The sequence below is a fragment of the Glycine soja genome, chromosome 14, assembly GCF_004193775.1.
Source record: "Glycine soja cultivar W05 chromosome 14, ASM419377v2, whole genome shotgun sequence".
Lineage (NCBI taxonomy): Eukaryota > Viridiplantae > Streptophyta > Magnoliopsida > Fabales > Fabaceae > Glycine > Glycine soja.
The window spans coordinates 46423783-46449007 of NC_041015.1; the positions used below are offsets into that span (position 1 = coordinate 46423783).

The 25225-nt window shown below is 37.0% G+C and overlaps 1 protein-coding gene and 1 long non-coding RNA gene across 2 annotated transcripts; both read right to left on the reverse strand.

The window, feature by feature from the left end:
- Window positions 1–1799: 1799 nt before the first annotated feature.
- LOC114383182 (bet1-like protein At4g14600) lies at window positions 1800–5885 on the reverse strand. The gene is made up of 4 exons (XM_028342793.1): window positions 5605–5885; window positions 5401–5518; window positions 3317–3373; window positions 1800–2179 (listed from the first exon to the last, which is right to left on the reverse strand). The coding sequence occupies exons 1-4, from the start codon at window positions 5664–5666 to the stop codon at window positions 2018–2020; spliced, it is 399 nt and encodes a 132-aa protein (XP_028198594.1). The 5' UTR covers window positions 5667–5885; the 3' UTR covers window positions 1800–2017.
- A 3611-nt stretch (window positions 5886–9496) lies between these two features.
- LOC114383096 lies at window positions 9497–14223 on the reverse strand. The gene is made up of 3 exons (XR_003660399.1): window positions 14214–14223; window positions 9905–9922; window positions 9497–9798 (listed from the first exon to the last, which is right to left on the reverse strand). It is a non-coding gene; the product is annotated as an uncharacterized LOC114383096 (long non-coding RNA).
- Between the last annotated feature and the right edge of the window lie 11002 nt (window positions 14224–25225).

Sequence of the window (25225 nt, forward strand, 5' to 3'; positions counted from 1 at the left end):
TCATGCACTAAGACTTTGCCTTCTTCATCCTTAACACACTTTACGTGATCCAAATCTCTAGTCTTCCTCTCTCTACCCTTAGCAAGCCTATATATAGATCTTTCTCCGTCCCTGGTTCCTAGAGCTTGGTATAGTCCGTCAAAAGCTTGGGCTCTTGCCTCACTCACCGCCTTTTTGGTTTCATTTCTAGCTATCTTATACTTATCCCAAGTTTCAGAATTTCTACACCTAGACCACTCCTTGAAACACTCCTTTTTTACTCTAACTTTGCTCTGAACACTTTCATTCCACCACCACGATTCTTTACCCCTAGGTCCAAAACCTCTAGATTCACCCAACGTCTCTTTAGCCACTTTAATAATCTCTTGGGACGTCTTGTTCCACATATCATTTGCACTTCCTTGTGATTTTCCACACCATCCCTCCCATATCTTTTGTTGGAAGATTCCTTGTTTCTCACCCTTCAAGTGCCACCATTTGATCCTTGGTGCTACCATAGGACTTCTTCTCTTTGCCCTATCTCTAATTCTTACATCCATAACCAAAACTCTATGTTGGGTAGTCAAGCTCTCTCCCGGGATAACTTTACAGTTCAAGCAATACTTCCTATCAGACTTCCTGATAAGGAAGAAATCTATCTGAGAACATGTCCCTCCACTTTTGTAAGTGATAAGATGTTCCTCTCTTTTCTTAAACCATGTATTGGCTATAGAAAGATCCAAAGCCTCCGAAAACTCTAAGATGGATTTACCCTCCCCATTCATCTCCCCTAGGCCAAAACCCCCATGCACCCCCTCAAAACCTCTATCCACGCTACCTACATGTCCATTGAGATCCCCTCCTAGGAAAACTTTCTCTCCTTGGGGTATATCCTGAAGTACCCCTTCTAGATCCTCCCAAAATTTTACCTTAAAGTGTTCTGCTAACCCAACCTGAGGTGCGTATCCACTAATAACATTAAAGGTGTCCTGTCCCACTACCAATTTTAAGGCTATGATACGATCTCCTACTCTTCTTACATCTACGACATCCTTCTTCCACTCCTTGTCCACAATAATCCCTACCCCATTTCTTGATCTGATTTTTCCCGTATACCACAGCTTAAATCCCGAGTTGTCTAATTCTTTCGCTTTTTCACCTGTCCACTTAGTTTCTTGTAGGCACATAAAATTGATCTTCCTCCTCACCATAACATCCACTATTTCCGTAGATTTTCCAGTAAGTGTGCCTATATTCCATGTACCAAAGCGAATCCTCCTGTCATGAACTAGCTTCTTTACCCACACCCGTTCACGAAAATGTGGGAACCCTTGCTTACTTTTCACTACATCCGGACGGCGATGCATCGGTCCTTGCTCTTTTGACACTGTACTCGAGCCATACAGCGCGTTGCTTCCGGGCAACGACCTAGCATTCACATTATTACGTAATTGATCCATGTCATAGAGATTCGACAAAGTTTTACGTTGGCTGTCGAAAGCCTAACACAACCCTCTCCTTTTATCCGGGCTTGGGACCGGCTAAGAATAGCAAAGCTAAAAGATAAAGAGAGAAAGAGAGTAGGGAAAAAGACAAGAGAGGGGACAATTTTGTAATTCAAAAATTAGAAATAAAATGAAAATTAATGAATTACATTAAAATAGGACTTAAATATAAAATTTACCGCCTCGAAATTTCTACGGTTAGCCCTTAGTTGAGAAGACAACGCCCCTTGTAATCATGAATTGTAATGCATAAACATCACTTCATTCTATACTTAATTTATCACGACATTCATTGAGAAAAATAACACCGCAAACTCTTAAGCACGTAAATCATTCATCATTTTTCAAATAGAATTACTACTTTAACTACGCAATATATCCAATAAACATATCTCAAAAGTCAGATACATTTTAATAGAAAACTCCAAAGGATTATGGAGCCATTTCTTTATAACAAAATCTGCTATCATGTGATTTGACGGATTAAGCCCTTTAGTAGAGTTCTTTCAATCTAGAAGCTGCTGGGCTGTGAATCACTTTCTGAACATCTTGGACCAAAGGTATACTACAAAGAAACAAACTAAAGCAAAAATAATAACATGAATAATATGGTTTGAACCACTTTGGACGATGCTCTTGTTCAATCTTCTTAAGTTATTCTTCACTCCAGCTTGAGCCTTTATCATTGTCATTTGCTGCATTGAAAAAGATAAAGCAAAAATGTTAACAAGACAGTTGAACATTTTCCTGCTAAAGAAGAGATAAAGCCACTAATTACTATGAAGAGGAAAGTTATCAATACACTCTTTAACACACTCCTTTTAACACATACTCTACCAATGGTTCAAATTTATTGGAAATTACAAAATTATGAGTCATTAAATTAGATGAGACCACAAAATTTTGTAATTTCTAATAAACTTCAACTAATAAGAAGGGATGTATTCAAAAGAGTGGAAAAAAGTTTGTTTCTAGCATTTCTTCCTATGAATCAACATGCAACAACAGCCAGCCATAAGATTTTTCCTGTGTACTCTGTTAAAGACAGTAAAGGTTCAAAATATGGATAGCAGCATGTTTGACATGGTTTTCTTTTCCTTTAAATTAACAATCCTAAAATTACAACAAGCTGACCATAATTTTCTGATTGAGAAACGTTTTCTGCCACAGTTAGCATTCAGCTTTTAAAATCTAAAGACATCAAAATTTCAATCGTAAATTCATTTTGCCTAATTCCGGCAACACGGTGAATTTTAGTCATTTTTCCCTTGCAGAGAACTTAAATTTGTGGGGACAATATATTACTGCCTCGACATGTGCCACAATCTAGAGGGAGATCCCAAATAATTAAGAAAATAGTATCAACATTAGAGTTAGTATAGGTAATAGGCTATTAGTAGTAGTAGTAGTAGTGTATATATATATATATATGGCACCACCATATTACTATCAGAAGAATTTTATATACAACAAAACTTAGATGCAGATATATCATCTATTTGATATTGAATTTTATATCATAATTTAGCAATCCGATTTTAAATTGCAATAAATTACCTCCTTTTCTCGAATATTGATTGCTTTAAATATTTTATTTTCGCATTTTTTTTTTTGTATGGAAAGTAGTATTCGGGCATATTAACTTTCAAATTATAAATATAATCAATATCAAAATTATAAGCATTATTTTAATGAAATTTGCTAATAAAATTGGGTATATCTAGTTGCATGTGTCACTTCTCAACCTAAAACGTGCCCTGTGTGACAAACAGGACAAACACTAGTGAAAAACAAAACTAAGAGAAGCAAAGATTATGCAAGAAATTATGTACCAGTTCTTCAAGAAAAGTTTTCTGATACTTCACTTCTGTTCCTATCTCCTCAGCAACCTGCACCAGAAATATTGGAAGTAGCATAAGAACAAAGGAAGACGAAAAGGAAAAGAAAAAATAGAGGAAGATGAGTTTTGAAGCATATAATTTCATCCAACTAGCGGGAATAAAAGGAATAATAAGCAGAATATAATACAAGTCAAGTTGCACGGACAGAACACTGTATAACTTGTAGTTGGAAACTGAACTTAATTTTTTTATCATTTACAACAGGATCAAGCATACATGCATCAATTATTATTCTAGTAAATATTGTTCTATGGAAAGGGGAGAAAAAGCTAGAAAGCATACATACAACAAGCATATTCATAAGGTTCTCTCCGTTGACAAATTCCTTTTGGGAGCCAAGAAGATGCACATTTCTTTCCAAGAATTAAGCGACCAAAAAATGTATTTTTTTTTTTATTTCCCTTCTGAGTTTCAAGTTTTAATCTAAGAAGCACGGACACGACACTTCAGCGGTGTGTCCCGTGTTGGACTCACGCCAGACACACGCAATTGGACACATCCAACAACCGGACACGGACACGTCAGCTATTTTTCGACAACAGCAAGAGGCGCAAAGGTGTCCGAATCCGTGCTTCTTAGGTTTTAATGATTTAATCTACAGCCACTGGTTGTTTCAGTGTATTGGAGTATTGTAAAGGAACTACAACATAGTGTTATCAATTGCAGATTGCGGAAAGCCAATAATCTGCTATATTATATAGTGAATAGCATTATGGCCAAAGAGCGGAAGTTGCATAGGCGGTTGAAATATATGATATATATCAATTATATATGTATAAAAAAGTTGTATGCAAATAAAAATATAATGCATAAAATTGGCATAATATTAACTCAAAAGGTTCAATTGGCTGGAGACTCGCTGAGATGACAAGAGGATGCAGGACGCATGCCACAACCACCACATCCATAATGGCTGCAATACCAGATGGAGTCACGATCGTGGATCCAAGGAATTCCGCAACACAATAGTGGTATTGCGGCTATTCAAAACACTGGGTTGTTTTCAGAACTACGTTTTTAAAAATGGTCCAGGACCGCAATTACATCAAGGATTTTCAGGCCTCCACCACAACCTCAACTGCAGCGACATCAGCTGCATTTGTTTGTAATATTTTGCAATATCAAAGATTGCGGAAAAACTGCAATCACTACCAACTGCAAATTAAAGCCTTGTCCACAACCCTTATTAGTATCATGGAATTCAAACAAAATAAAATAGAGAGAATAGTTTTAAAATGTAATTTTCCCATTCTTCAAAATAAAAAATAGAAGGTATGCAGCAGGTACACGACCAAAAAGCAAGGAAAAATAGTGAACTAGTGATCTCACACAACACAGGAACAACAGTATAATTTGCCAATAGGGGATTACCTTCGAATTCACATAAAACAAAGAATCATACAATAAGAGCAATCACTATTAGCTGTAACTCATAGTTGGGTTAATTCATGTTGAAAAAGTTATGTCCTGTCTAAAATTTTGCTATTCTTATTTAACCTCAAATCTTGGCTTTTAAACATGACCGGTCCAAGTTCTCTATATCAAGGTTTTAAATTGTGGTCGCAGACGCAGATTCAATTTTATTTGATCCATGATTTTGCAGGAAATTACTGACAAATGTGACCGATGCGGCTACAATTGTGGTCACGCTGGAGACCTCAAAAAAACCTTAGGTTGAAATAAAAAATTGCGGCTGTAGACAGATTTTTAAAACCTTGCTCTGAATTCAGTTTTCATACATCATACAATGTAACACCTCCAAGTCTTCAACCGACATCTACTTGTTTAAGAGGCAAAGAGTTCAAAATTCCATTAAACAATGAATCGGGTTTGAGTCTTGTCTTATCAACGAAACCTCATTTCTTCAAATGCATCCACTCCACTCCCGTGATAAACATATTTCAGATACTAAAAGGTCTCAACTTCATAAAAAAAGGTAACACCTTTTTGAAATTTCATACATGCCCACCAACAAAAACAAAGAATTAACAAGTACAAAGTGAATAGATACATACATGTTTCAACCTTCTAACTTGGCGATGAAGACCGGTGATCTCATCGTCCAAGTCCAGGGGATCAATTCGCAATTGGATCTCCTCCGAGGCACCAACGGGACGGGTGCTAAGCCCATCTCTGCAATATCCAATACATGCAATTAATTCCATAGATATCATGAATTGAATTCGAAGACAAACAGAGAGAGAGAGAGAGAGAGAGACCTTGATCGGTAAGGGGCAGCGCCGCCGTAGGAAGAACCCACTCTGTGGGAATTAGCGGCCATTGAAGGGAAAACCTAATTGTGTTGAAATCGCAGGTTCTGTGGGTTTTTGTTTCTTTCAACTTTCAAAGGGGAATACACAAATTATGCTGACGGCGTTGGATGCGAATAATAATCAATGACGAGGAAGTCTTAGCATACAAGAAAATTAGAGGAAGAAGGAAGGAAAGGGGATCATGGATTCATGGCAACTGGGTTTATCGCTTTCTTTCCAAACTCATTCCAATTTATTTATTCTCTCTTTAATTACTCATTTTTATTCCTTATCATTTCTATAATTATTGTATTTTTTAAACTATTAAGAATTTTAAAAAATAATTTTGAAAACTTTTTTAACATCTCTATATGGGTGAAAAAAAGAAAATATGATGATTTTTTCTTTTTGTTCGTTTAAAGAGGAAATAAAAAGATCTTTTTTAAATTAATATAAGTTTTCTAAAACTATCTTCACTTATGAAAAAATTTATTATTATTTTTATGTTGTGTTAAATATAATGATCTCTTAAATCACCTAGTAAAAAAGGTGTGACATGATAATAAACGATTTTACTTTATCTTTCCACTGGAAGGACAAAAAAAAAAAAAAACAAATAGCAAGCAACATTACCATATTCCATTTGCATCTTACTTGGGTGGGAAGAGAAAAATAGCATAGACAGAAATATAATAGAAGACTAAAATTATGTGAGAAATAAAATAAAAAAAATTAGTTAAAGATAAAAAAAATACAAATTTTAAGTTATTTCTCCCTTGATTTTTCTTAATTATTATCAAACAAATCAAAATATTTTTTTATCTCTTTTCGTCCTCTTAATTTCTCGGAATCGAATCCTTGTAAATTAGAGAGTCTCCCATTAACAAAATACACACCACTAATGAGATGAGTGAATTAGATTTATTACATTAAACTCACTATTTCACTAAAACTTTCAAACCTGACTACTTCTTTGTCTTTCCTATACACATTGTTTCATTAAAAGAAGCTCCAAACTTAATTTTATATTTTGGCCCTTTCCAAAGTGCGACTCTTTGGCTGGTAATCGTTACAGTGGCGCCCACTCCAGTGGAAGATTTTCATGGCTTACCTCATGAAGCTGTAGGAAAGTTTGAGGACTTCCTCAACATCGAGCATGGGGGCAACAATGGTAGCGGAAAGAGTAAGTTGTGGAGTTTTTGCTGCGATTTGTAGACTTTGTTATCGATATGCTTTTGGTCCTTATTTGGCTTGATGTCCTATTGTTTGGTCGAGTTATCTTCAGTGTGTGGTCAGACAACAATTTGAGAATCGAACATGCTTGTTTTGATATATGTTTGGAGCAGAAAGAGTTTGCATGAATATGAGGAGTTTGATCAACATCAAAGGCAACTTGTTGCACTTGTAGCAAATGTATTTGTGTTCGGCTAATTATTTGAACAGTGCCTTTTTGTTGAAAATTTATGTGATGCCATTTTTGTTTGTGAAATCATTTTCTTTGAGATGGATCATTTTACATAATATTTGAGATATATGAATTATTTCACTACTAGAAAAATCCCATTTTACATTGGTGGAAAACGTATTTCAAAGACGGTGGACGCCCGTCTTTGAAACGAGTGTCGTTGTAGAGGGTGAATTTCTACGACGGTCGTAAAAGGACCGTCTTAGAAACACGTGATTTTCTACATCGGTGGTGTTGCAGACACGACTTCTTCTATGACGTGTTCTACGACGGTCCTTTTATGACCGATCATCACTGCCTGCATAGAAACGACTTTGTTTATCACATGTTCTACATCGGTCCTTTTACGACCGATGTAGAAAGCTTTATTTTCTAGACATATTCATACATGGTGCCTATTTATATATAAATTAACCAACATAATGACTTTGTCTCATCATTCAATTTTAAACCCAAAGGTGAAATGAAAAAGATAATGTATTAGGTAAAATTACAGTGAGATTTAAGACTTTGAGCGTGGAGGCAAGACAATTTACCTCTAGCACCAAAATATGATAGATAGCAGGTTTCCCAGTCTTAGGATAGCAGCAGCTCTGCTTTGTGTCACAGTATGCTCCTGGCCACTGCATGATACGTGAAGAATTAATCAGAATAAAATGTGAATACACAAAGACATACATAAATGAATCCAGTAGAAATAAAAAAGAAAGAAAATGAAACACTAAACTATTCAACGTTATAATATGCAGAACTCATCATGACTTACCTGCTGAACAAAGTAGAAGAAATCAAATTCCTGAGAAATGCATAAGACTGATAGATATTGCAGTATCAAAAGCTTAGATAAAAAGGAAAAGTTGGGTTTCATGATCTTTGATGCTTTTTTCCCTTCTATCTCTCTCTCTTTCTCTCTTAATATGAACTTTGGCACTTCACACAAGCAAAAGGAAATAATATTCTTGATAAAAAATATAAAAATAACAATACATCAAAATTAGTTTCCATAATTTTAAGTACTAGTTAATCTAGTTTCTGAAATTATATAAAAATAGCTTTTCAATTTTTGAAATTACCAAATGCTAATCATTTTAGTCTTTATTGTTATAATTTCAAATACTAAAGTAATGTTTTTATAATTTTATTGATTAAATTGACAAATTAGTTTCTAGAATTAACACTTTTACATATTCATATACAAAAATAATAAAATAATATTTTTATAATTTTAAAGATTAAATTGACCGATTGATACTTATGGTTTTTTTTTAAGAGTAGATACTTATAGTTTTAAACCGTGTAAGTTTGCCAAAGTTTTATATCCAACAGCTTATTTTAAGACAAGTTTTAAATGCAGATTGGTACGTAGTCATCTAAAAAAGAAAATGTAGTTGAATATAAATTATTTGAAATATTTAGACAGATACTATAACAATATAGAAATCATGCAATAATCTTTTAGTTTCTTTCATTGATTTGAATTTTGATTATATGCATTGCTGGCAGACATCCCCATCAAAGCAGCCATATAGTAAAATAATTTAGAACTAATCCTTACCAGATCATTATATTGTTGATAATATTTTATTTTTGATAAACATAGAATTCGTTGAAATTTGAATTACTACCTTTCTATAATGATAACACCACATAGCCATTAGAAGATACCGAGGAAGAAGGGAGAATACTCCAACATGAGCCAACTAAGGAGAATACTTTCAATAATGTTCTCATTCCCACTTGCTTGTAATTCAATCTGAAAAACATCAATAACTCTTGTTATTCAATCTTCATAATCTTGCTTGTAATAATGTAAAAGAAACTAGAAAGAGTGTAACTTTACAAATTTGGGTGGGACAAAATGGGAGATTTCCCAAAGCATTATCTATAAACATGTAACTTCATAATCTTTCTATTATGTCTCAAACTTTGTGGATAGTACAGAAAATGCAGAACATAATTAAACATGTATACCCATCCCCTTGTATCAGGACCTATATTAAGCCCAGCTCCAAACCCTTGTGTTTGAACTTGTCCCTGCCCCTGGATATTCCATATGCACACCAAGCTAATACATTTTATACCGAGAATATATACAATCATATGAAATATCAGCTAGCACATACGACAAAAACAAATTATGTACAAAATCCAAGGTTAAAGAAATAATATTATAAGAAATATGTTGACTGCATTGCTGGAGAAAATGCAATTCACTTGATTCTCTCAAAAGCTCTCTGATTATATACTAGTATATTCCCATTATTAATCACATAATAATAAATGCACAGAGAAGGCTGACTGCATAGCTTCATTCACCTTGCATGTTGTATCAAACCCAAAACTTATGGGAACTTCTTTGCATTTCAAATCACCATCAATGGTTTTAGGGACAAATCCAGAAAAAATAAATCTAACAGGGTTGAAGACCCAAACATGCTTAATTGCATCAACTAAAAGTCAAAATAATGGACCTGAATGCTAAAGCCTACTACATACATGACTTCAGAAAAAATAGAAAATTGGGAGGGGGAGGGGGTCCCTGTTCCTGGATGCAGATCATGCCAAAATTAAAATTCCCTTCAGAGAAACCTGAAATGCTTAGCAAGGAGGCATGCATTTGTGTTCGAGTCATCTCCACCAATAACAACAAGGCCGTCCAAGTCTAGCTTCTGCACTGTTTCTTCAGCTTGTTTAAACTGTACATGTAAAATAAATTACTCCCCATACTTGAAGAAGATGTGTAACAGTACAAGAGTTCATATGATCAATCTTTATAGCAAATCTACAGAGAAATAGGCCAACCTGCTCTGGAGTTTCAATCTCATGATTATTATTTCTAGGAAAAAATTGAAACAATAGCAAGATACTTCAATTGAAAACATTTACATGCATGAGCCACCAATAAAAGGCAAGTCATATGCATCAACTTTACAGCATCAGATTGAGAAGTTAAGAAATACAAACAGCATGACAGTGAAAGGAAAATATTTATTCCACACAACCATATTCGAATAAACAAAGGAATATGTGAAGCTCCAAATATACCAGTAATAAATTATCATAAGAACAATGAAAAAAATAAATTGGGTCAAAACTACACTTATAGAAAAATAAACCTGATTTCAGTAAGGACAAATATAGTCTGAGGTGAGTTCAACGTATTTGCACTTCATGATGCCAGCTGGACCACCCCTGAAATCATACAATGTGCTTCCTTCTGCAAGGTCTTGCAGGTAATCTAAAACCAAGATCAAACGTTCAAATTAAAACATAACACTGTCCTTTTACGAAGATTCCAGAAATGACATTGTGACCGCGGGGAGCCTGACCACCAGATAGAACCACGCCAATCTTCAACTTCTGATTTACAGGCGGCGCGTGGGAATCGCTCGGCACCAAAGCCGCCGACAGTTGCCCGAACAGGTTCGGAAACAGCTTCGCGATCTCCTCTGCAAAAAAAAAATAATAATTTAATAATTAATATTTAAATTATAGATTAAATTGCAACGCGCAATCAATCGGAAATATAAAACCTAATAATTGCAACGCGCATGAATTGAAAGTAATCGATTAAATTGAAGTAAAAGAGAGTAACGACGCACTCCGCCAGTGCCACCGGCATCTCGGCGCGTAGGCTGTCCAACTCCTTCTTCTTCGCCGGATAGACGCACTCCGCAACTTCTTCACCGACAACTACGACAATGACTTCTTCTCCAGCGGCTGCTTCTTTTCCGTCTCCTCGCTGGCGACAACCACCACCACCACGCCACCAACCTCCAAGGCCTCCATTTTGATGCCGCCGCAGTCCTCGATGTTAGAAGCAGCGAAACACAGTGCCAAAACGGCCTCGCCCGAGTTCGTCAAACACTTGGTATTCTTCTTTGTTCACAACTACTTCTGGATCTAGAACCTTCGAAGGCGCAGATGAAGAGACGCACACGGGCATTATTTTTAAATTTTAATTAGACCAATTAAAGACGGTGTCTATCAAATCACCGTTGTTGTCTCTCCTAGCTTCAAAGACGGTCCATATTCACACCGTCTTAAATTATTTTAAATAAAATAATTTATTTTATGAAATAAATGTCATTCAGTTTTCTACTACGGTGCTGTGATACCCGTCCTGAACAACTAATTTTAAGACGGGTTTGAGTAACACCGTCTTTGTATGGAAGCTTCAAATTACAAAAATGCCACCGCATATATTTTTAAGACGTTTGCGTCAAATCCGTCTTAAAAACTATGTCGTGGAAAAGCCTTTTTCTAGTAGTGTTTGTTGGCTGAAGTGTCATTCATTGTGGGAGGAAGAAGAAGAAACCTAACTCGCCAGCATATTAAAATAGGCATACTGCTTACTGTTGTAGAGAATGAAATCATCAGAAAAAATGAAAAGAAATAGAGAGATGTGTTTAACAAATAAGTGTTTAAAGGAGTTCTTTTTTATGAAAAGAGAGAGAGAGAAAGTGAGACACATCATGTTTTCCTCATCATATCAGTTGTTGGAGAATTGACGGGAGTAAACACCGAGGAAATTTACACCAATGAGTCATGTGCAATCACATAACGGAACTTGACACCACACTTTAATCCAAAAATTTAAGGCTCGGGTTTATGAGTTTTTTTCTTAGTTATATGATATTCAACTTTCCGACTTCTATTCGATATAAGACTTCACCTCACACTTATACTCCAAAAACTATTAGTCCAAAGTTTATGGATTTTTTTCCTCACTTATTATTTTTATGTTGTGTTAAATATAATGAGCTCTTAAATCACCTAGAAAAAAGGTGTTGTGACATGATAATAAACGATTTTACTTTATCTTTCCATCGAAAGAAAAAAAAAATAGCAACACTGCAATATTACCATATTCCATTTGCATCTTGCTTGGATGGGAAGAGAAAAATAGCATAGTCAGAAATAGAATAAAAGACTAAAATTATGTGAGAAATAAAATAAACATAAAAAAGTATTTAGTTAAAGAAAAATAAAAAAAAAGAGATGAAAAGAATACAAATTTTAAGTTATTTCTACCTTGATTTTCCTTATCAAACAAATCAAAATATTTTTATCTCTTTTCATCCTCTTAATTTCTCGGAACCGAATCCTTGTAAATTGGAGAGTCTCCCATTAACAAAATACACACCATTAAATGGGAAGAGTGAATTAGATTTATCGTATTAAACTCACTATTTCACTAAAACTCTCAAACATGACTACTTCTTTGTCTTTCCTATACACACTGTTTCATTAAAAGAAGCTCCAAACCTAATTTTAAATTTTCACCCTTCCCAAATTGCGACTCTTTGGCTGGTAATTGTTACAATGGCGCCCTCTCTAGTGGAAGATTTTCATGGCTTACATAATGAAGTTGTAGGAGAGTTTGAGGACTTCCTCAACGTTGAGCATATGGTAACAATGGTAGCAGAAAGCGTAAGTTGTGGAGTTTTTACTGTGATTTATAGACTTTGTTATCGATGCCTTTGGTCCTTAGTTTAAGGACTTCCTCAACATCGAGCATAGGGCAACAACGGTAGCAGAAAGCGTAAGTTGTGGAGTTTTTACTACGATTTATAGACTTTGTTGTCGATGCTTTTGGTCCTTATTTGGCTTGATATCCTATTGTTTGGTTGAGTTAAATCTTCAGTGTGTGTGGTCAGACAACAATATGAGAATTGAACATGCTTGTTTTGATATACGTTTTGAGCAGAGAGAGTTTTCATGAAGATGAGGAGTTTGATCTACATCAAAGGCAACTTGTTGCACTTGTAGCAATGACTCGTGTTTTTATTAACTGGACTTAGACTTTTAAATGAAGCGACGAGTATTAAAGGAAAGAAAAAAAGTAGCCATCCCAACCACTCATCTTATCTAACGGTGAGTATTTTGTTAATCAGAGACTTTCCAAATATTTCTAATGGGAGAGAATCCAGATCCTAACTTCTACTCAACCAAACAAAGCATTAATGATAGACCAGTCAACATGCATGAAGCCCAACACGGAAGGCCTCAGAGGAAGGTCACACCTCCGCAACATTTTCACGATTACGTTTAAGTACTGATGTTCCAAAAGCGTAGCTGGACGTTGTTAGAATTTTGTTATTTAGTGAAGGTCTTTGTCGGGTGATGGGTAGCAGTATGCTATTAGGCAATTATATTTCTTTATGCTTGTCGAGTTGATGCTAGCACTTGTTCCCCATTATAATATTTGTATTTTCGTGTAGTGCTTATCTTTTGGTGCCCTACAAGTGCCTATATATAGGATAACACATTGTAGGAGGAATAAGAAGAAAATATCTAGTTCTCTCTCCTTTCTGAATACTCTCCTTCTTCCTCATGTAGCTCCTGTAGCTTTACGTAACACTGGTGCTTTCATTGAGTTAAATCATGGTGGAATCCACTCGCTCCAAATCCAACCTCGATTATTTAGAGGATGCGATAGCCAAGCTCGCCGCCACTCAAGCATCGATGTCAACCAAGCTCAACGACCTTCATCAGAAACTAGCGGTTATGGAGTACATTCACCATTCTCCGATCTCATCTTCCACACACTCCCCTGCTTCTTCCATTTCTCCGTCCATGCAGCCATACCGCATGAAACTCGAAGTTTCATGTTTTGATGGGTTTGACCCGGTGTGTTGGCTCTTCAAAATCAATCAGTTCTTTGATTATCATGCAATGCTAAACCATGAAGGCTTGACGATTGCCTCATTCTACATGGACAGACCTACGCTCGCGTGGTATCAATGTATGTCACGCAACAACCATATTACATTGTGGCCTGGATTCCTGCAAGCTCTGGAGTCTCGCTTTGCGCCCTCTCACTTTGATGATCCCACTGGTTCCTTGTTCAAACTCATCCAACAAGGTTCCGTAAGTGACTACCTCTCCGACTTCGAGGCTTTGGCTAACAAAATAATAGGCCTTCTGCCTCCTTTTTTATTAAGTTGTTTTATCTCCGGCCTTTCATTGGAAATACGATGGGAAGTCCAGGCACTCCAACCTCTCTCCCTTAGTTAAGCCATTGCTCTCGTCCAGCTTCAGGAAGAGAAGTTTCGTGACTTATGCCGTCCAACCCACCCTCGTGCTTACTCTTTGCGTTCCATCGGACCTTGTCCCCCTCAACTGAATATTTCACCAACCCCACCATTACTCCTACCTCCACCCTTATTACCCACACCACCAAAACCCTCCATACCTTTCAAACGCCTCTCATCTAAAGAAATAGCCATATGCAAAGAGAAATGACTTTACTTTAATTGTGAGGAGCAGTTCATTTGCAGCCATCGCTGCTCTTCCAAACTTTTTCTACTGATAGCTGATGATGATGAACTTTCACCAGAAGATATGCCATCTATTGAAGCTTTTCCAATTGCACAGGAACCCGATGATCCACTTCCAACTCAAATTAGCTTCTATTCCATCTCAGGGCATATGGCACCGAAAATGTTACGCGTGATAGGGTCCATCTCTGACCAGAAAGTCCTCATTTTGGTGGACGAAGGTAGTACTCATAACTTCATCTAGGAACACTTGGTCACCATACACACAATCTACTCCACCATTACGTGTTAAGATTGGCAATGGTATCGAGATCGAATGTTTGCATATTTGAAAGCACGTTTCACTTCAGCTCCAGGGACATGGATTCACTATAGATCTTCATGTTCTACCCTTATGTGGAGCTGATCTAGTGCTGGGTGTGCAATGGCTTAAGTCATTGGGTCCAGTCTTGACGGACTATGTAGACTTGACTATGAAATTCAAGCACCACAACAGGACCATCGAACTGCATGGTGAATGTGATGACACCATTCGCGAGATCAATCACCATAAACTCAAACAGATGATTTAACAGATGGCATTAATGCTTTTTTCCACATCCGCCTCATGAACCCTGAGCTCCCTTCTAACCAACAAACACAACCCTTGACCCAAGACTCAACCATCATCTCCCTACTTCACCGGCATCATAGCCTTTTCCAACCACCAACCACTTTACCCCCACCCCGCGATATTACCCACACCATTAACCTACAGATACCCCCATTTTCAAAAGCATGAGATTGAGACTCAGGTCGAAGCCATGTTGAACAGTGGTATCATCAGACCCAATCAGAGCCTATTCTCCTCGTCGGTTTTATTGGTCAAGATGCGTGATGGTTCCTAGTTTTTTTGTGTCGATTATAGAGCATTAAACGCCATTACTATTAAAGATAGATTTCGGATTCCAACTATTGATGAGTTGTTGGATGAGCTTGGTGGCGCAAGCTGGTTTACCAAACTCGATTTGCTGCATGGGTATCACCAGAAACTTGTGCGCGAGGACGACGTACATAAAACCTCATTCTGCACTCACCAAGGGCATTACGAATTCCGTGTAATGCCCTTTGGCCTTTGCAATGCTCCTTTTTCATTCCAAGCATTGATGAACACCACCTTCAAACCCTTTCTGCGTAAATTCATTATCGTCTTCTTTGACAATATTTTAATTTACAGCCAAACATTCATAGACCACCTTCAACATTTGGATTGCGCTTTTCGGATCCTAAAAGATGATCAATTCTTCCTTAAGCTATCTAAATGTTGTGTTGCCCAACAATAAATTGAATACTTGGGTCATGTGGTATCCGTTACCGGTGTTCAACCCGTTCCTGACAAGATACTTGCCATTCAACAATGGCCACGACCCACCTCCCTTAAAACCCTGTGGGGATTTTTGGGTCTCATAGGTTTTTATAGATGTTTCATCAAAGGATATGCTACCATAGCAACCCCTCTGATTCATCTCTTGACCAAGGAACACCTTGTCTGGTCACTGTAGGCCCTGCTAGCCTTTCATGCGTTACAAGAGGCAGTTAGCTCAGCCCCAGTGCTATGCCTACTCAATTTCTCTAAACCTTTCACCCTGGAAACAAATGCCTAAGGATCTAGCATGGGTGCAGTACTCTCCCAAAACAAGCACCCCATAGCTTTTTCCAGTAAATAATTTTGCCCTAAGCTTCTTTAAGCCTCCATCTATGTTTGTGAACTATGCGCCATAACAGCTGCCATAAAAAATGGAGACAATACCTATTGGGTCATCCCTTTTTTATTCTCACTGACCATAGGCGTCTCAAGGAACTAATGGCTCAAACTATCCAGACACCGGAGCAATAGAAGTATCTCACGCGTTTAATGGGATATGATTTTATCATACAATATCACTCTGGACACTCCAATGTGGTCGCAAATGCCTTATGTCGTACCTCTGACCATTCCAAGGGAATGCTCCTCACTCTATCAATGCTACATTTCATTTTTATGGATGAACTGAAAGGAGATCTAGTTGATAACCCCGAGTTTAGTGCTCTACGATGAGACTTACAGGAGAACCCAACCAATCATCCTACTCTGACTTACAATGATGGGTTAGTCTTACAAAATGGTCGCATTTGGTTGCCTAACAAACTGAACTTCATTAGAATTTTGTTGCATGAATTCCACTCCCCACCTACAGGCGGTCATATGGGTGTGACAAAAACTTTGGCTAGACTATAGGACAACTTCCCCTGGAATTCTATTTGATAAGACGTTCGCAATTTTGTTGCATAGTGCCTCGATTGTCAACACACCAAATATGTGACCAGGAAACCAACAGGATTGTTATCTCCACTACCTGTTCCTGCTCGGCCATGGTAGGACTTATCACTCAATTTCATTGTCGGATTGTCGTCATATAAAGGAAACACCACAATACTGGTGGTTGTAGACCGGTTCTCCAAAGGTATTCATTTGGGCCCTCTTCCATCTCAATATAATGCCTATCAAGTTGCCACCCTTTTCCTGGACATAGTTGCCAAGCTTCACGACATGCCTCGGAGCTTAGTCTCCGACAGAGACCCCTTGTTTATTAGCAAGTTTTGGAAAAAACTGTTTAAGCTATTTGGCACAAAGTCACGCTTAAGCTCAGCTTATCATCCTTAATCCAATGGCCAAATCGAGGTTATGAACCGCATAATTGAGCAATTTCTGCATGCCTTCGTTCATCATCGCTCATCGTCGTGGGGTAAGTTCTTACCTTGGGTCAAGTGGTCATATAATACTTCCAAAAATACTAGCATTGGCACCTCCCCATTTGAGGTCACATACGACAAGAAACCACCGACAATCCTTCAGTATATCATAGGCTCTTCTTCAGTGGAGGCAGTGGACACATTACTCACCACATGGGAGGAAATTTTTGATAGCTTACGTCATAAATTGTTAAAAGCACAAGCTCGAATGAAACATTTTGCATACAATAACCGTTGAGAAGTACACTATGTAGGAGGTGACTGGGTTATAGTCAAACTCCGTCCAAGCTCACCAAATGTTTTTATGGCCCCTTCAAGGTTTTGGAACGCATAGGTACTGTGGCTTACAAGCTTCTTCTTCCGGAGGACTCACGTATCCACCTTGTCTTTCATTGCTCACTCCTCTAGCCATTCTTGCATGATGCGACAACTGAACCCAACCCACTTCTATTACTTGCAAAGGACTCCGACAACTATCCTATCATCACCCCTCAAACTATCCTCAATACTCCTTGGGTAGACACAGACAATGGACCTCATTTACAAGTGCTAGTGCAATGGGTTGGTTTACCAGTTGATGACACATCTTGGGAAGATTGGGCTTCATTAAAGGAGGAATATCACATTGCAAACAATGTGATTTTGAAGGGGCTGAAAGTGATGGACCAATCAACATGCATGAAGCCCAGCACAGAAGGTCTGAGAGGAAGGTCACACCTCTGCAATGTTTTCGCAATTACGTTTAAGTGCTGATGTTCCAAAAGTGTAACTGGACGTTGTTAGAATTTTGTTATTTAGTGCATGTCTTTGTCGGGTGATGGGTAGCAGTCTGCTATTAGGCAATTATATTTCTTCATGCTTGTCGGGTTGATGTTAGCGCTTGTTTCCCATTATAATATTTGTATTTTCATATAGTGCTTATCTTTTGGTGCCCTACAAGTGCCTATATATAGGATAGCGCATTATAGAAGGAATAAGAAGAAAATATCTAGTTCTTTTTCTATTCTGAATACTCTCCTTCTTCCTCCTGTGGCTCCTGTAGCTTTATGCACTATTAGAAAATACACTTTCAACATCGGTTATTTAAGGCATTCTACATCGGTTTTAAAACCGATGTTGAATGTATTATTGTTAACATCAGTTTTGAAAAATCGATGTTAACATAAAAATGCTAACATCGGTTTTCTAAATAACCGATGTTATATACAAAGAACTACAACAAAATAAGTGTATGCATGATGCACGTTGACATCGATTTTCTAGAAAAACCGATGTTAATGTAATATATTAACATCAGTTTTCTATAGAAAACCGATGTTAACTAATATATTAACATCGGTTTTTCATGCATAACTGATGTAGACATCCATCATCTCTACACTTATTTTGTTGTAATTAGTTATATATAACATTGGTTATTTATAAATAACCGATGTTAAAGTTTGTATATTAACATCAGTTATTTATAAATAACCGATGTTGTTTGAAATAACCAACATCGGTTTTTCGAAAAATTGGTGTTAAGGTGCATGTTCACATCGATTTTTCTAAATAACCGATGTTGTTTACTATATTAACATCGGTTTTTGTTAATAACCGATGTTGTTTTCAAGTTTTTTTTTTATATAAACTTTTTGTTTTTACAATAAACCCAAAATTGTACTTGTAAAATGCAATTTCAGACCTAATTCACAGCAAATAAACATTTTATTATGCTTTCAAGCAGTTTTAATCACAATAAACATTGAATAATTCATTTATTATGAACAACTATCAACAAATGAATTCAATGTTGAAATTACATAGGAAATGTCAAGAATGTTAAACCAAAGTAAACTAAGCTAAACTTAATGTCCATAACTCCTAGCTCTGATCTCTAACTCGGAGATAATACTGTGCCCACTAGATCCGCAGCGCCTTTAATCTCTCTGGCTCCAATGGTCTAGGATCGTTAAAATAAATGATAATAAGTTAATAATGTAGTACAAATTAGAAAAAAAAAATCAAATTTGTTTGAAATAAACGTACTGCTTCCCAGTTATTCCTGAAACTTCCTAAAATGATGGTGGACATCCAGTGCATGACATAATAGCCGCACTCAGTACTTCCCTTTTGTCTATTACACTAAATGCATAATGAAATTTGGATATTAATTAAACAATTAGTGTTCAGACAAATAGGAAGTGTATATAAGTGGAAGTTTTATGTAAATGACGTACCTTGACAATAGTCCACCTAGCAGGAGCCTTTGATTTAGGCTGTGGAGCATCATCAAGACCTTTTAAAGCACTGTTCCAGGGAAGTCACAATTAAAAATGGTGTTGTTGAGGTATTTGAATGCAAATGCATTTAAAAGAACACTGACCTGTTAATTATCCCCTTAAGGTAGTTGTCTGGCCTGTTATGCAATGAACAAAACCAGACAACTAGGTGTTCCTTAGGCACGATGACCACCATCTGCTAGTGTCCGCTGCAGTGGGGAGGAATATGGGTTAGTATATTAGTAAATATTAATTAAATTCAGTTATTTTGTGTAACTTACCCATTCAGGTAGGCTCCAAGGTAGACATCGCATTTTGAACTCTGCATCTAACTCTTTATGTAACTTTCAGTCTCAAACTGCGATTGCCCAGACCTCTGAATGGACTATGGCTCAAGGAATCCATAGATATCAGAATTCCCCGCTCGCATAGTTGTTTCAGTCAGATGCCTGTTTATGTTAAGTCAAAGTTAAATATTTATGAATTGAAAGCAATAACTTAGGTAATTAAAAGTAATCAAAAATGACTTACAGAATCCACAACTGTAAAACTGATATGCTAAGACATTGACCACCGTGTGCGATTTCGGAGAGGTCTTCGTGCTTTATGTAGAGCGGGAAGTCTGGATTAAAGACCTCGAACACGGTGGCATCCCATGTAACCTGGTAAGGCCTCAAGAAAATCTCTGGGATGGTCAATGTCATCAGATAAAGTGGATCATCGACCTCCGGATCCGGCTTTTGAGGTGGTTTTGCCGGAGACACAACAGGCTGTTCATGAAACAAAGTTAAATGGCCTAATTTGAGGCACACTGAATGAATTAATTGAAAAAGAAGAAACATATAGTAAGAGTAAAGTACCTGCTGTGATAAAGACTTGACCAGATGTGTCGGCCAAGCAAGGAAGGTGTGAATTGTCTGCCCCACTAAGGAAACCTCATCAATGGGTAGAGGAACTGGAGCATTTGGATCTTTAACCTCCTCCACACCCACCTTTACTTGGCCAGACAACAAAGGAGTGTTATGAACAACAGTGGATCCCTCATAAACTCTCCCCAGGGCAACCAGGCAGGCAGGATTTGCTTCAATGTACAAGCCGCACCTATCTGAGTCACCCGTCTCAGGATCGTTTCCTGAGGCATCAACACAACTCTCCTTTGTGCTTACTCGAGGACCTGAGGGACCAACCAGAGGCTCCGGAGGAAGTGCAAGTCCCTGAGATTGCATCTGGGACTGAAACTGGGACTGCATATGCCTGAACGATGCCATGAGCTGCCGAGTCACTTTTTCTGTGATCGACTCCTCTAGCTAGTCCCTGATTTGCTGGGTCAGCTGCTGCAATTCTTCAGGAGGCAGTGAGGAAGAGCTGCGGGACGTCCGTGGAGCCGATCCGAAGTAATGCTTGATGGTGACATCGGCTCCAACAGCACGGACACGTCCAGGGTGCTCTGGACATTCAATAGCAGTGGTGAGAACATCCTGACGTCCATGGGGGACGAAGGATCCCTATGTCGCCTGCTCCTCAAAGGAATCCTGCACAGAAAAGACATAGTTGTACATGGCATTCACAAAATATTGAAATATAATTCTAATGGTTAGATGAAAATGACTTACGATCTTCTCAGTGATTTCCTTTGCGGCCTCAGTCGTCATCTTCCCTGTTTTCTTTGTGCGGGCCATCTTTCACTTCACGTGGCGTCTGACAAGGGATGGAGGGTCGATGACGCCATCAATGCTTCATGACTGTGTAGCTTCCTCCAGCTTCTTCTTGGTCTTCTCAGTCAGAAGCTTCTGCTCCAAATTTTCATAACCCCCACGAGACAAAATGTTGGGGGCAGTGTTCTATTTTTGGATCACCTGTGCCTTTTTCCGCACATCCTGCAAAAATAAAACAATAACGTTTCAAATTCCAACAATGAATTATAACAAGTTAATGTTTTTTGAAAAACAACTTAAATGGCAAGGTACATACCTCCCAAGAAGGGTCTCTGTGAGTCTGGCAAAACTGGGCCCATTTTTCCTTGCTTATGTCGTATTTCTCACAGACAGTGTCGTCTACACCGTCCTGATCGGCTGCAAGGACCCATTTCCTCGTGAGGTCTGATTTAAACTGCCCCCATCTCTCGCCGACAGTCTGAAGTAACTTCTTTTTCGTCTTACTGTCAGAAGCCTTTGGGATTTCAAATTCCGCCTGACAATAAAAAATAAGGTTTATTTGTTACAATAATGTATTTTTTGTGTATTAATTAAAGAACATCAAATAAGAAAAGAAAAATACTTGAATATCCTCCCAAATCAAGTCCTTCTGAGTAGTAGGGACCTCCTTCCAGTTCTCGTACGTGACATCCACCTTATCACGTGCAACAATCCCTAAATATGTTCTTAATTTCTTCCTATGGGGACCGTCGACCTTTCTGGTAGCAGGATCAACGTGGACCACTAGTCTCTCAGCACCAGGTGGTCTGGTAGACAAGGATTGTAGACGTGAGACTTTGCGTGTCCGCTTCACGGCAGACGACGAAGCTGATGCGTTGGAAGGAGGAGGAGGAGGAGGATGAGGGGAGGCAGGTGGAGAAGCCATGATCCTATTTGATAACCTTTGCTAAAATAGCTTACATCAGCTTTGAAAAAATCAATTTTTAAAGAGGATAATTCATAAGTGATTGGCTAATCAGCTTTACACATATACATGTATATATAACAAGTAGTAACAATGTGCTTTACCTGGACTTTATATAATGAAACAGCTTCCACAACAACGCCAATGGACAAACCAAGTTCAACTACAACAAACTAATTCAGCTTCACCTGGAGTTGATATAATGAGTAATGGCATTAAAAGAACTGAAAGCCAAACCAATTTCAATGGTACAATAAATTATTATTGATTATAAGTTTAGTTAAGGGCATGTGAAAGAATTGTTACATCTAATCTAAGCCTCGGTGAAAGAATTGGTACATGTCCTCTTATATCTCTCTGTCTTGGATTTTTCTTCTTAGTTGTCTTATCCCTTCCCAAACTGCCTTATGACCAATTTGGATCCCTTCAATTACTTCTTGTGTCTAATATTTTTAACCTTTTTTTAATAGAAGGTTAGTTGTCCAAATTTTTTTACTTCAAAATAGAAAGCACTATCACAAAATAATTTGTAGTCAAAGAAAAAAACAAGAAAACTATCATGACTGACAACTGCAGAATGACATCATTAAATTCTGCTAATCTTAACCGCTTTGAACTTCCCTCTTTTATCTCTCCTGGCTCTTTTTTATATCAAGCATAATTTGGATTACTTATTTACTGTTGTTTGAAGTATCAACCTCTAAAAAGTTGAGTGCCTAAAATATCTAATTTGAGCCTTTTGTTTTGTGATAGAGTGAAACTCAGAAAGACCTCATACTCATAGACTCATAGTCACTGTCAAATCTACTTTCCATTTCACACACAAACAAATAGAAAGAACTTTCACCCTTTAATTGAAAGAAATGTACATGCATTAATAGTGGTATGTTATATATATGCCTCAACCAATTAATTGAATATACAATAATTTTCTTTATCCTACACAAGGACTAAAGACATTGCCGCTAAGTTTATACTGGAAACAGTATCAAGAAGAAAGTGAATAAAAGGAAAAGACATAAAAAGCACTAGATGATAGACATGGTTAATGTGCTCCATGGAAAACTGATGCGCATGTTAGAAGCCCTCTTAGAACATTATCCACCACTAACTCAAAACATTAACCAGCCAAAGGAATTAGGAATTCACAATATAATACTGAATATAACCATATTCACAACTTGACCAACACTTTTGTCAGCCTGAATACCCGAGTAACAACCTGAATGAAGACACAAAATGTGAAGGAAAAGGTAACTGTTTAGGAAGCATTTTCAGTTTTGCATGGCTTTTAGTTTTGTGTGTGTTTGTCTCTCTGTGTGTGTGTGTGTGTGTGTGTGTGTGTGTGTGTATGTGTGTGTGTGTGTGTGTGTGTGTGTGTGTGTGTGTGTGTGTGTGATGCTCAATCAAATCTTGCTAATCAAATCTTGCTTAAAAAAAAATCTTAGGAGCAAACTCTAAACCAACACATCAACAAAAATTCATATCTTTAGTAAAAGAAAAGAATGGGAGAGGTCAGAAAAGAGATGCTTAATCAATGCAGTAGCTCCCATCCATAAATCAGACACAATAGACTTGATAATAAAATGATTCTAAACAAACATATACTTTAGTAACATTCATTGTTAATAAATAATCAGAATAAAGTTCACAGTGACACATTTCAAAAAACAGCGAAACAAAAAAATGCTAACCTTGTAAATGACATAATTAATGAGACGTTCAACCAGTTTACGAGTTTCAGAAGCATATAACTCCGTGAAAAACACAGCCTGCAAATGATAAGAGGTCCCATAAACAGTAATAAATATATTAATTGATAAAATAAATTAACAGGATCTATACTATCATGGACAAAAATCATGGACACCCTAGCCTACAAGATTACTTAGAAAATAAAGAAGAAAGCAAAAGCAACATAAATTGAGCAATGGGTAAATCATTGCTATTACACCTTTCTAATATAAAAAATTATAAAAATAAAAATTGTTACCAAATCCTAGGCGAAAAAAGATTGATTATAATTGACCACCATAATTTTCAGGAACTATATTACACTATCCTATTCTTGTATCAACTGACTAGCCCAAAATAGGAAAAACACCAACAACAACCTACTTAAGACTTAAGAGCTACTTATCTGGGCAACTTTAATTCATTGCATGAATATCATGACATTTTGAGGACTTTCTTGGTGCCTAAAATATGTAAGCCAACATCCGTGATGGGAGAATTTTCATGTTCAGACCATTTTAACTAGAAATATATGGGTTTTTCAAGCTAATAAAGGAATAACTTAAGGATGAGTGATTTAAGTAAAAGATAAAAAGTGGTCAGGCATTGGATATGAAGTATAAGCTTAAGGTTAAATTAGACCAACTGTGGGGAAAAATAAAAATAGCAAGGTTAAAAAATGACTACCCTATAAGTAACTCTCCAATTCAATACAACTATTGAAACCCAGACTATCAGACCTACCTGCTGATCAGCTACACTACTATTGAAGCTGTTTTTGTCAGGTTTTGTTAAAGATGAAAAAAAACCTAGTGAGAATAGCAGACAACCTACTTCAAACAAATCAATGAGCTTTTGATTCACATTTTGATTTGTGACAGCTGAATCTAGTATTTCATCACACAAGCAAACTCTGAAAAATAAATTATGAGTAACAATCCAAAGTAAAAGCGAGTAACATTTAGACTATAATTAATACTCACAGATCATCCATGACAACATACATATTAAAACCACAAAAAGACTATTAAATTGTGACAGTGCAACAATTAGTATAAAGAGTAAAAGTTTATAAGAATAAATGTAGATATTATTGATGCCATACCAGTAAAAATATACCCATGAAAAATACATTTTAAAATAGTTGAAGTGTCACTTCTTTTGTTTTTCAAATGAAGTTATAGCTTCATCAACTCAGTATGATTAAACATGAGGAGGCACTGAGGGGGAAATGAACTTTTTTGTGCATCTCCCAACATGAATTTAACCTCAAACACATCTCTCAACAAGTATAGTTCATCCCTCCTACCATGACTAACTGCTAATTTCACAAACTTAGAACAATACTATTCTCCTTCGAACCTTGCTTTATAGATCCAACATATCTAGATGCCATTACTATTAGTACACATCATGCAACAAAGAGAATTATAACACTCCACCATCAAAGAGAA